Source organism: Nicotiana tomentosiformis, chromosome 3, assembly GCF_000390325.3.
Source record: "Nicotiana tomentosiformis chromosome 3, ASM39032v3, whole genome shotgun sequence".
Taxonomy (NCBI): Eukaryota; Viridiplantae; Streptophyta; class Magnoliopsida; order Solanales; family Solanaceae; genus Nicotiana; species Nicotiana tomentosiformis.
In genome coordinates, this window is record NC_090814.1 from 70,055,554 (window position 1) to 70,069,424 (window position 13,871).

At 41.0% G+C, this 13,871-nt stretch overlaps 1 protein-coding gene across 3 annotated transcripts in view; it reads left to right on the forward strand.

Moving 5' to 3' along the window:
- Positions 1-443: 443 nt before the first annotated feature.
- The window catches only part of LOC104091138 (transcription factor MYB15-like), a 71,427-nt gene continuing 57,999 nt past the window's right edge, over positions 444-13,871 (forward strand). Inside the window, exons 1-3 of one of the 3 annotated variants that reach the window (XR_011414760.1) lie at positions 470-813; positions 919-1,048; positions 1,204-2,054. Coding sequence is in view for 2 of the 3 variants with exons in the window: in XM_009626486.4 (XP_009624781.1) it covers positions 666-813; positions 919-1,048; positions 1,187-1,649 (741 nt within the window). In the remaining variant the exon portion in view is untranslated. Of the gene's footprint in view, positions 814-918; positions 1,049-1,186; positions 2,055-13,871 lie in introns of those variants that run through there. The other 2 variants (XM_009626486.4, XM_070197097.1) reach the window with 2 other exon arrangements.

Consider the following 13,871-nt stretch of genomic DNA (forward strand, 5'->3'; position numbering starts at 1 on the left):
TAGGCAAGTGGATTTGTTTTATTAGATATACTAATCCTATTTGGTTAATTTTCTATATAGTTAACTGTAAAGCATGTACATCGTTTTGTCCATGCAAAAAATAATATTCTGACTACCTTTACCAAATTAGTAAAATCTAACTAGTTCTACAAGCTTACATTAATTTTGACCACTTCCATACACTATAGTGTACAAATGTTTTTCTTTCTGTCTGATCATCTTTATGACTTCATTTGGGGTTTGGGGGGGGGGGGGGGGTTTCCAAATCTAGAATCCTCGAATACGTTTAATTTGTAGCGAAAAGTTATTCTTTCTTCGTATTTTTTAAAATCTTTTAAGAGGGGTCATTCTTCTGAATCTAATGAAGTCAGAATATCTTTTCTTGTTCCTACTGTTTCTCTCTCCCTATTGAATTATTAGTATTAAAATTAGCAGAAATACCATAAAAAACACAAGAAACACAAAAGACAAACCAATGAAGTAGTTGCTGAGAGTACTCCTTTTCTCGGAAAGAACGCTTTAAATTGACTAAATATTCCCACACACTACGTGGGAAATGTCTATATAATGCCCAGTTACTTCCCAATGGAAAGTTGAAAGTATAACACAAGTACTGAAGTAGGTGAATTCAAATCCAGGAGCAATCCTACAGCTTCTCCGCAATCATGTCAAGTGTACCACAACATCAGCAGAAAAGTACAAACATGGAGGAGATAAAGAAGGGAGCATGGTCTCCAGAGGAAGACCAAAAGTTGAAATCTTATATCATCAGATATGGCATTTGGAATTGGAGTCACATGCCCAAATTTGCAGGTTCCACCACTAGTAAAAGCATTGTTTGAAAATGATCATATGTTAGGATAATTCATTCCTTGAATTCCACATGCAATAAAAAACTTGGGTTGTACATAATTGCAGGGCTTTCAAGAACTGGGAAAAGTTGTAGACTTAGATGGATGAACTACCTCCGCTCTGATGTTAAGAAAGGACCCTTTACCATGGAAGAAAGAGAAATAGTCATCAAATTGTATCAGGAACTTGGAAGTAGGTAAGAAGTCCTAGCTTTACTTTAACTACGTGTATCTATTAATTTAAAACATTTGATAGCAAATTATCTTATGTTTAAAATAAATTAGGTGTACTACTTCTAATTAGCGAATTTCCTTGTGTTAATATATATATTTAGATGGTCAACTATTGCAGCAAAATTGCCTGGAAGAAGTGACAACGACGTTAAAAACTTCTTCTACACACATTTAAAGAAGCATATGGGCATGAAAAATGATGCCTTACTGAAGTCTAAGACAAGACGCAAAAGGGTGGAGAAACCCCAGAAAAGTGTTGGGAAGATAAATGCAGAAAAAGCTCAAGAAAGACCCGTATTATTTCTGGCTATTAATAATCTAACGATAGGAAAATCCAGCAACAACAGCTTGACATCACCTGATGTTTCTTCATCCTGCAGCAGCAGCATTATTACATTCGGGGAAAACCAAAAGATGAATATTGAAATGGAAAACACGGTTATCTTGGAGAGCAATCCTGAAATTTATCAGTCTGATTGTTTGAGTATTGAGTCATTGGATCAGTTCGATACGAGTTCATTCTGGTTTCATCTACTTAATGATGCCCATCGTCTTATTTTATGAAAGATTAATTAGAATCTGCGACCTCCAGAGACAGATCCAAAATTTGATCTTTATGGGTTCGAGTTCACGACTTTACTGCAGCCTATTGTTTTAGTGGGTTCAAAATCTATAATATTTACTGAATTTATATACCGGTATTACTGAATTCAGATGAACTCATAAATATTAACACTATATTCTCCCCTGGTTGCTTCGTATTCGTAGTATGCTTTCCCCAATGGCAGAATTGATATACAATATAAATGATTTTTACAATGTTTTTGCTATGTTATGACATCTGTTAATGTGAATTACTACTATGTGTACTTTGACAACATGAGATGCTATTACGTTCGATAAGAAATGGCCTTGATAGCTACAAAAGAATATTTCGTGATGACAAGACTATAGTATGAGTTGTTATGTGTATCTATTGAAATGATCAAAACGAATGGACTGTTCATTTTTAATTAAATGTGTCCCAATTCAATAGCTAGGATGGTATATACTTGAATTTCCCCCACCACTTGTAGGGTGTATATACTAGCTAGGGCGTGATATATATACACATTTCGTTTCAAGTCGTTATATAACTTTTGGGTATGAGGCTTATAGATATCCCTACTAAAAATTAAGAGGGTGGTATATATAGATGATGTTAAGTTTCATACCTCCTTTGTTAGAATGCATTGATAATACCGACATAATGGTTAATTGTAAATAATTATACAGTATATTTTTTAGAAATCGCTTGATCTATGTTAAAATTCTAGCTAGGAAATATCTAACATCGACAAAATAGTAAGTCCATATACAAACCAAAGAGTAATATATTTAAATTGACATCACTATTTAGGCAAAATGATGCATACGTCACTGGTTAAGGTGATGCATAAAAACCTGTTGAATTCACACCCTCCCTGCTCCCCAGCTCAGCACCAGCAGCATTTATAGAAGAAGATTAGTATTCAAGATAGAGGAATTGAAGCATGGTCAGTGGAGAGGAAAGTCCAAGTATGTTTGCTAATCTGATCGTCAAATAATCACATATTTAACCAAAAGTTACTTTCAAGAAAGTAAAGGGGAAACTAAGAAATAGAACAAATGAAACAACTTAAAAATCGAGCGGCCGGGCCATAGTTAAGAGAAATTAGTAATTTTAGTTTAATTATTTCTCATAGTCAATGATTAGGAAGGCTTTAGCAAAAAGTTTTGGTAGACATTTTTTCAACTGAGACGGTTGTTTACCCGAAAAACGGATGGAGTTGAATTTATACGTAGTTCTAAGGATATGTAGTATAACTTGGTACAAATCGGAAAAGCAAGTAGAAATATATCGAATATTGACTGTAAAAAAAAGGAATGAAATACAAACCAAATTAAGTAGAGAATGATTTATAAACAAGCAAGATGAACCAATGTCCTCAGCCTCAAAGAAGGATAATGTTTACTATATATGTGTAAATCTCAATAACTTCTGAAATATGAGAGTGTATTGATGTCTGAATGTTGAATGTCCGATGCCTTACAGAAATGATAGCCACTCTTCTTATAGTGGAGGAATCCTAATTTGGATATAATTAAAAATACATAGTGAGGATCCCATGATAGATTAGTTAATTAACTTTTTTTTAATTTTTGCCGAGATTCTCTCCCCTGGCGCGGCTACAACGGCTCTTTGTCTCTTGGCTTGATCTTCGCCGGTTTTGGTATTGATCGATCTCTGGATCTCGAGCTGGATATTGGCTCGAGCTGGATATTGGCTCGAGCTCGATATTGACTTCGAGCTCGGTATAAATCGGTCCCTGAATCTTGAGCTCGATAACCTGGCTTCAGATCTCATCTCGATATTATGATGACGACCTTCGATCTATCATTTTCCAATCTCGACTAAATACATGAAGGGCAAAACCGGTTTTGACCGTATACAGATAGTCCCCTCGTTTCTCGGAAAGAATATGGCGAGAAACGATATGATTTTTCCAACCTTTGTTTAGATACACATTGACGTCTGCGTCGAGCCCGGTTATGACGTATGTGATAAATGTCCCGTCGGTTCAGTTACCAAGGCATTAAATGTGTGTCAGGCGATGGTCGGCCACTGCTTATTTTGAACCGTCATTGCCAAATCTATAAATAGCCCCGTTTCTTCATTATTTTAAACCTTTACCTTCAATACTTCTCATTCCAACCTTCACAGCTCTTCGCCTTCTCCAAAGTTCTCTATTTCCAGTTTTAAGAATTTCTTTGCTTGTTCTTCGTCAAACACCAAAATATTTTAATTTTTCATCTTCCTTGTTCTTGAGAATTTAGATGGCCAAAATATCTAAAACTGTTCCTCAAAAAGAGGCTGCTTCCTCATCTCGGTCGGCCGGTGAGAAACCGGTGGTGGAGCCACGCCTCGAAGAACTCATTCCCGGGGGATATGTTATCGATTCCGACTTTAAGGTCGAGAACCTGCATTAGTTACTAGTTGATGTGAGCCGGTATCGAGATATATTTGCTCGATACCTCAAAGCCTTATTTATTTGGTAAAGAAAGCTTGTGGTTGGGAAAACAAAGAGGTTGTGATACCGGTACCGGAAGAAGCGATCACTACCCATGTAGAAGGATACGTGTTTACACTTATACTTTCACACTGGGTCCCCTCGATCCGATCATCATCGACTTCTGCAAAAAGTACCAAGTAACCCTTGGCCAAATACATCCTTGTTTCTGGAGGATTGTAATACTACTCCGTTTCTTTGTGAGCAAAATCGACGGGCTTCCCTTCACCCTCGACCACCTAATAAGATTATATAGCCTTCATCTTTAACGAGGTAGGATAATAAAGCTCCAACGCCGGGCCACCAAGGCGTTCACCTAGAGCATTGATGAAGACAAAGATCAGGGTTGGATGGGCTGGTTTTTCCGAGTGTATACCTCAGACTTAATCCTGGTTTAGAGTATACCATTTCCCGAGAAATAGAATATGAATCGTAAGTATGATTCCATTTTTTGCTTTTGTTATTTTATGATTCCATTTTTTGCTTTTGTTATTTTTACTTCTTCATCTTTACTTATCGGTGCTTTTCTTGACACAGCCGTTACTTGGATGCCGGGAGCGGTTCCCCATCCCGAGAACTGGGTCAGGAGCCTAGTTTCGACGTCGACATATGCCGAGCACGCTTGGCATGATTTGTCAAAGGGTCGATGGGAAGCTCGTACTATTGGTAAGCTTTCATCTTGGTCTACCAATTTGTTTGTCGTTCGAGGTAACATGTTTATTCGATGCATGAGTTTACTTATCTTCTCCCTTCACAGGTCTCAGAAAAGATGTGGTCACGAGGCCCCCGTCTGGTGGTGAGGAAGTTTTACCGCCTGTCTCGAAGATGTTGAAGGAAAGTAAGAGAAAAAGGACTTCGAATTCCGAGGGTCAAAAACGTAAGAAGAGGATAGTCCGTAAGCCCAAGGGAACCACAATCCCATTGACTATGGAATCGGTTTTGCGTCTAAGGGATGAAGAAGAAGAAGAAGAAGAAGAAGAAGAAGAAGAAGGAGGAGGAGGAGAAGAAGATAACTCAGGACCGGTGGACCGTGCTCGGGCTGGCATCGATATTTATAAAGCTTGGGGACCGGTGGGGACTGATTCTGCTTCACCCAGGTCCGACAAGGTTGAGGATAAGACTTCGAGCTGAGTTCCCGAGCAAGGGGAGGCCAAGGATGTTTTACCTCGGGGCAACGAATCTGTCGAAGAGGCGGTTAAAGATGGTGTAGGAACTGAGTATGAGTTTCCCCGAGATAGAGGCGGTGCCTCAAAAGACATAATCGGTGCAATAGAGAACAAACCAATTTGTCTGAGTAGGTAAAAAGAGTCTTTGAAGTTAATGACACTGATTTGGGCGTGAAGGTTAACAGTTCGGTCCCGCAGGTTCAGAAAAAGCTCGATATGATTGGGCAGCTTCGCGCCGAGGTGGATGCAGTGAAAGCAGGGGCCTATGAGTAGAAAAAGAACATGGACCGCCTTGCTTCTAAAAAGGAGGTTTCCCGGGCTCAACTGGCCTCGGTCGAGGCCTGACTCCGAAGCTCGAAAGAGAGAGCCTTGGTGCAAGCCAAGAATATCGAGGAGTTCTAGTCTCGGTTGGGCTCAGTGACTTCTGTTCGAGAGAGACTGGTCTCGGAACTGGCAGCGGACAAATCAGAGGTCGAAATAGCCATAGTTAATTTTGATGCAGTGGTGGTTATTTACCGGTCTGATACTGAAGCTGTTACCGAGGCTGCTCAAGCTCGAGCAAATTGATTTGTCGAGCATGCTAAATGCCAATCTCGGAGGGAGACTTTAGAGGAGATCCACGCTCGTGGCTTCGATCTTTCAGCCGAGATCGAGAATGCAAAAGAGCTCGAAGCCAAAGCCAGGGTGTTGGCCTTTCCCGATGATGATGATACCGAGAGTATGAGTAGTTCTTAGAGCTAAGGAGGCCTCGAAGGTGAAGATGTTGCTCCCGGAGAGGACTAAGTCCTTTTAGTATTTTTCTTCTTTCTTTTAAGACCGTTTTGGTCTTTTGTAGAAAAACATGATCGGGCCATAGTGCCGTTGTAAATGATTTCTGGTATATATAAAACTTTCTTCCTTTTATGGCTTCTGAATCTTTAGCCTTTCTTGTTAATCTATACAAAGGCCAAAAAGTGCCTTAGCACGTGATAATTACTTGAAGGTCCGAGTGAATGTTTGAAGTCGACCTTTTCTTATAGGTAGTCCCCAAGTGAATGTTCGAACTCGAACTGAGACAACTTCTAGACTTTGACGAATACAGTTTAAGCTAAATGATTTTCTCGAATTCGAGCTAGGGTAGCCTTTAGGCATTTCGGTCGAGTGAGAGTGATTTCTCAAACTCGAACTAAGGTAGCCTTTTAGGCTTTACGGTTGAGTGAGAGTGTTTTCTCGAACTCGAATTTAAGGTAGCCTTTAGGCTTTATGGTCGAGTGAGTGGTTTTTCGAACTCCATTTAATGTAGCTCTTAGGATTTATGGTCGAGTGAGTGTTTGCTCGAACTCGATTCAATGCATCCCTTAGGCTTTATGGTCGAGTGAGTGTTTGCTCGAACTTGAATTAATGTAGCCCTTAGGCTTTATGGTCGAGTGAGTATTTGCTCGAACTCGATTTAATGCACTTGCTCGAACTCAATTTAGTGCAACCCTTAGGCTTTATGGCCGAGTGAGTGTTTGCTCGAACTCGATTTAGTGCATCCCTTAGGCTTTATGGTCGAGTGAGTATTTTCTCGAACTCGATTTAGTGCAGCCCTTAGGCTTTATGGTCGAGTGAGTGTTTGCTCGAACTCGATTTAGTGTAGCCCTTAGGCTTTATGGTCGAGTGAGTGTTTTCTCAAACTCGATTTAACGTATCCCTTAAGCTTTTCAGTCGAATGAGAATGATTTTTCGAACTCGAATTAATAGATTGAGAAAATGAAGCAGAAGAATCTTTCTGAGATATGAAATATCGGTAAATAAGAAATTTCTTTCTATAAGTCATTATATATGTGTTCATGTTTTTTGCCAGGGTTCGAGTAAACTATGCGAGCATGGTTCGTTTTGACCATTTGGCCCTTACAAAACTTTTCCTATCGAGACCCTGTTGTCATGAAGTAACTTTCTTGCATCGAACTTGATAATCGAACTTGATATATTCGAGGGTAATGCCCCCCAGTATTTGGGGTTGATTGTAAAGAGGCCTCGGATACTGTTGAATTTTTCTAAGTTAGCACGATCAATAGTTGCCTCATTAAAAACCTTGCCGAAAAACCCATTTGGGACAAAACCGATCTAAGGGAAAAAGAGTGCAACACGTGCTTTTAGACCTAAAGTCTTCGAGTTGAATAATCCATCCATGTTTATGGTCGAATATCTGCAAGGGTTAGTTTTCGAAATACAAATGCATATGGGAGGGTCGTACCTTAGCAGTAGTATTGTTTTAGGTATGACACATTCTAATTGCTCGGTAGTTGTTTGCCGTTTATCACTCCGAGTTTGTAGGATTCTTTTCAGACTATTTCGAGAACTTGATATGACCCTTCCTAGTTCGGACCCAGTTTTCCTTCAATCGGATTTCGGGTGTTGAGGGTGACTTTTCTTAGTACCAAGTCCCCGATTTTGAAATTTCAAAGATTGGTTCTGCGATTATAGTATCTTTCGATCCGCTGTTTTTGGGCGGCCAAACGGACGAGAGCGGCTTCTCGTTTTTCATCCAATAATTCTAGGCTCGTGTTCATGGTCTTGTTATTCGAATCCTTTGTAGCATATCGAAACCTGATGCTAGGTTCTCCGACCTCAACTAGGATCAAATCTTCGGTGCCATAGACCAACGAGAATGGCGTTGCTCCGGTACTGGATTTCGATGTTGTGCGATATGCCCATAGGACTTCGGGTAGTATTTCTCTCCATTTTCCTTTGGCGTCGGTCAATATCTTCTTAAGATTTTGGATAATGGTTTTTGTTGGTCGATTCGGCTTGTCCATTCCTGCTGGAATGATACGGAGTTGATAGGATCCTTTTGATCTTGTCATCCTCGAGAAATTTAGTTACTTTTCTATCAATAAATTGTTTTCCATTATCACATACAATCTCAGCTGGCACCCCGAATCTACATATGATGTGGTCCCAAACAAAGTCTATCACTTCTTTTTCTCTGACTTTCTCGAAAGCATGTGCTTCAACCCACTTAGAGAAATAATCAGTCATAAATAAAATAAACTGAGCTTTACCTGGGGCCGATGGGAGGGGCCGACGATGTCCATTACCCATTTCATCCGGCCATGGAGATAGGACCGAGTGGAGCAGCTCACCGGGTTGATGAATCATAGGCGCATATCTTTGGCATTTGTCGTATTTTCGAACGAACTCCCTCGCATCTTTGCCCATATCGGTCCAATAATACCCTACTCTGATTGCTTTGTGGACCAGCGAATCGGCACCGGAATGGTTTTCACAAGTGCGTTCATGAATTTCCCGTAGGAATTAATCGGTATCTCCTGGTCCTAAACATATTGCCAATGGTCCATCGAATGTCCTTCTATACAGTGTTCCATCTTCGGATAGGGTGAACCGTGCTGCCTTTATGCGGAGAGCTCTCGATTCCTTTGGATATGATGTAAGCTTCCCGTTCTTGAAGTACTCTATATATTTATTTCTCCAATCTCAGGTTAGACTTGTGGAGTTTATCTTGGCGTGACCTTCGTCGACCATCGATCTTATGAGTTCTACGACAGTCCCCGAGTTGAGTTCGTCATCTTCGACCGATGAACCTAAGTTCGCAACAGCGTCAGCCTCGCTGTTCTGTTCTCGGGGTACATATTGCAAAGTCCATTCTTTAAATTGATGTAGAGTCACCTGTAATTTATCCAAGTACCTTTGCATTCGATTTTCTCGGACTTCAAAAGTCCCGTTAACTTGGTTTATCGCAAGGAGGGAATCACACTTAGCCTCTACGATCTCCGCTCCCAAGCTTCTAGCTAGTTCGAGACCTGCAATAATGGTCTCATACTTGGCCCCATTGTTAGTCAATTTTGTAGTTCTGATAGATTATCTAATTACATTACATAGGGGTTGATTTTAGCACAATGCCTAATCCGGACCCCTTCGCGTTCGAGGCACCATCCATGAAAAGGGTCCAGACTCTCGAAAAGGTACCCAATTTTATTAGTAGATATTTTGCGATCTCGGGTACGATGGCCGGTGAAAAGTCAGCGACGAAGTCCGCCAAGAATTGAGATTTGATAGCTGTTCGGGGTCAATACTCGATATCTTATCCATCGATTTCTATGACACATTTGGCCAATCGACCCGAAAGCTCGGGTTTGCACAAAATGTTTCGAAGAGGATAAGTTGTAATAACATGTATCAGATGAGATTAGAAATATGGTTTTAATATCCTAGAGGCGCTTATTAAAGCAAAAGCTAATTTTTCTAATTGTGGATATCTAGTTTCGGCCTCGCCTAAGGTCTGATTGACATAATAAACAGTTAATTGCGTACCTCGTTCTTCTCGAAACAGAACTCCACTTATCGCTATCTCTGATATAGCTAAGTACAGGTAAATCTGCTTGTCCACTTTTGGGGTATTAAGAAGCGGAAGGCTCAATAAATACCGCTTCAGTGTAGCATTCCGGAGTCCATGCAAAGTTGTTTTTCTTCTTAAGCAGTGAGAAAAATTGGTGGCTTCTATTTGATGATCTCGAAATGAATCGTCTCAGGGCGGCTATCCTCCCCGTTAACCTTTGCACGACCTTTACATTATCGACTACCGTGATGCCCTCGATAGCATTGATTTTGTTGGGGTTGATCTCGATTCCTCGATTGGACACCATGAAACCAAGAAATTTGCCTGAGCTAACCCCGAATGCACATTTCTCGGGGTTGAGCTTCATATTATACTTATTTAGTACGTCGAACTTTTCCTGCAAATGCTTCAATTGGTCCTCTACTCCCAGGGACTTAACTAACATGTCATCAATATAAACTTTCATTGATTTCCCTATTTGTTTTTCGAATATTCGGTTTACTAGGCATTGATAAGTTGCACCAGCACTTTTTAGACCGACCGAATAGCATTACGCTATAATAGTAGGTACCGTACTTAGTGATGAACGGGGTCTTTTCCTGATCTTCCGGGTTCATCTGTATCTGGTTGTACCCGGAGTAGGTATCGATAAAAACTGAGAATCTCGTGGCCGGCCGTTGCATCGATCATACGATCGATGCTAGGCAAAGGAAAGGAATCCTTAGGGCATGCTTTGTTTAGGTCTTTATAATCTATACACATTCTAAGTTTGTTTCCCCTTTTAGGGACCACCACCATATTTGCCAGCCATTCAGGGTATTTTACTTCTTGAATGGATCCTATTTTAAGAAGTTTGGTTACCTCGTCCTTTATGAAGGCATGTTTGACCTCGGACTGGGGCCTTCTTTTTTGATTTACCGGATGGTATTTCGGATTCAAGCTCAGTTTATGAGTGGTTATTTCCGGTGGGATTCCTGTCATGTCAGGATGGGACCAAGCGAAACAGTTCATGTTAGCTATAATAAATTGAATAAGCTTTTCCCTGAGCTCAGGATCTAACCTCGTGCCCAGGTATACCTTTTGCTTGTGCATATGTTTGATTAGCGTGATTTGCTCCAGTTCTTCGACCATTGATTGGGTAGCGTCAGAATCATCGGGGACCACGAAGGATCGAGGAATCCCATAATCATCATCTTCGCCAGTCTCCTGGTTTTTTAGTTGGGTCGAGGCTGACGTTTGTGATTGCTATTTGGTGTCCTGTTCCTCCTTCGAATTCGATCCCTTTGTCGATGATAGTGAGGATATCAGAATCACTTTATCAACGGCAAAAATTTCTTTTGCGGTTGGTTTCTCCCCATAGTCTGTTTTGATTCCCTCCGATGTTGGGAATTTCAGAACCTGGTGAAGGGTCGAGGGTACTGCTCTCATGTTGTGGATCCATGGTCTCCCGAACAGGGCGTTATATCTCATATCGCCCTCGATTATGTAAAACTTTATTTCCTGGATGGTCGCGACCACATTTACTGGCAAGATTATCTCACCCTTAGTAGTTTCACATGTCATATTAAATTCGTTCAGTACCAGGGTAGCGGGTACGACCTGGTCCTGTAGATCGAGTTTCTCTACGACCCTTGATCGAATGATGTTGGCCACACTACCCGGATCAATTAACACACGTTTAACTTGAGTTTTATTCATAAGTACAGATATTACCAGTGCATCGTTATGGGGTTGCATGATTCCTTCCGCGTCTTCGTCACTAAAGGACAAGGTTCCTTTAGGTGTGTAATCATGAGTTCGAGATCACTTTTCTCTTACAATAGACATCTTAGTGCGTTTAAGCACCGATCCTGGGGGACGTCGATCCCTCCGGTGATCATGTGGATGATGTGCTGTGGCTCTTCTTGTTTGTTTTGTCTATTAAAATCTCTATTTTTGAAATAGTTTTTGGCCCGGTCACTTAAAAATTCTCGAAGGTACCCTTTATTGAATAAACGGGCTACCTCCTCTCACAACTGCCTGCAGTCTTCAGTTCTGTGGCCATGGGAGCCATGATATTTACATATTTGATTGGGATTCCTCTGGGTTAGATCGTACTGCAGAGGTCAAGGCCACTTAGTATCTTTGATGCGTTTGATAGCCGACACGATGGCGGATGCATCAATGTTGAAGTTATATTCTGATAACTGCGGTGCTTCCTTGGGTCCGATATGCCTGTCGAACCCATTCTTGTTCATTAGCCCCCGAGACCCTTGGCCTCGAACACTTCTCCTTTCTCCTCGTACGGATTTGCATGTAGGTTCGCTACTCCTACGATCTCTATTATACGGCCGATATCGGTCCCTGTTCGACCTTGGTTCTCGGTCAACATCCCATTTAATAGCGGACACAGAACCCAACTGGTAGTCTTCAACTCTACTCTTCGATTGATATCGATTGTGCACATTGGCCTAGGTAACAGCCGAGTACTCGACCAAATTCTGCTTCAACTGTCGTGAAGCCGTCGAGCTTCGTTCATTCAGTCCTTGAGTGAAATCTTGTACAACCAAATCGTCCGTGATTGGTGGTAGATCCATTCGTTTCATTTGAAAACGAGATACGAACTCTCGTAGCATCTCGTTATCCTTTTGCTTTACCTTGAAAAGGTCCGACTTCCTGGTCTCGACCTTTATGGCTCCGGCGTGTGCTTTTACGAAAGAATATACAAGCATAGCAAAAGAATCGATATAGTTAGGTGGTAAATTATGATACCATATCATTTCCCCCCTTTGACAGGGTTTCCCCGAACTTCTTTAATAGTACGGATTTGATCTCGTCGTCTTCTAGATTGTTCCCTTTAATGGCACATGTGTAAGGGGTGACATGTTCGTTGGGACCGGTCGTTTCATTATATTTGGGAATTTCGGGCATGCGAAACTTCTTGGGGATCGGTTTAGAAGCCACGCTCGGGGGGAAAGGCTTTTGTATCAATTTTTTGGAATCCAAGCCCTTCAATATCGGTGGTTTCCCCGGGATCTAATAAACCCTAAAGTTATAAGCTTCTACTTTTTTGTCGTTTGCTTCAATTCTCTTTTCTTATGGCTCAATCCGTTTTGTCAGTTCTTCTAACATCTTAATAATTTCGGGATTAGTCCCCGATTCTTGTTCATTTGATCTTACTACAGCTGGCCCCATTTCGTGGGCGATTTCTCGAGATGGACCGGGCTCGGCCCTGCTCGGTACCTGGGTTTGGCTCTGCAACTGAGCTATTACTACCTGTTGAGCTTGTCATATTTCAAAGATCATACGCAGGCTGATCACGTCTTCTCCAACATTTTGGGTATTTCGAACTGCAGGTCGAGTTCTACCATGGATGCTGTTTTCAGGGTCGGAACGTTGGTTCGCCTCGATGGCCACATGTGAATTGATGTCGATTGGATCTGCGGACCAAGTTCCAACGGGATCGACGAGTGGCCTTTCATCCCCGGTCGTCAGGTTGTTGTTCTCGTCTTGAAGGCCAGCTTCGTTGTCAATAGGTAGGGCCATTGATTGGGAGTTCATTATTTTTAACCTGAAATCAAAGGCACCTCCAAGAGAAAGTGTAAAATGGTGTGTTTTGCAGAGATTCGTACCAAATAACCACAATTATCTTTAGCCCCACGGTGGGTACCCAACTGTTTACCCGAAAAATAGATGGAGTTAAATTTATACGTAGTTCTAAGGATTCGTAGTATAACTTAGTTCAAATCTGAAAAGCAAGTAGAAATATATCGAATATTGACTGTAAAAAATAGGAATAAAATACAAACCACATTAAGTAGAGAATGATTTATAAAAAAGCAAGATGAACCAATGTCCTCAGCCTTAAAGAAAGATAATATTTACTATATATGTGTAAATCTCAATAACTTCTGAAATATGAGAGTGTATTGATGTCTGAATGTTGAATGTACGATGCCTTACAGAAATGATAGCCACTCTTCTTATAGTGGAGGAATCCTACTTTTGATATAATTTAAAATACATAGTGGGTATCTCATGATAGATTAGTTAATTAGCCTTTCCTTAATTTCCGCCGAGATTCTCTCCCCTGGTGCGGCTACAAAGGCTCTTTGTCTCTTTGCTCGATCTTGGCCAGTTTTGGTATTAATCGATCTCTGGATCTCGAGCTCGATATTGACTCAAGCTCGATATTGGCTCGAGCTCGGTATTGATTCGAGCTCGATATTGA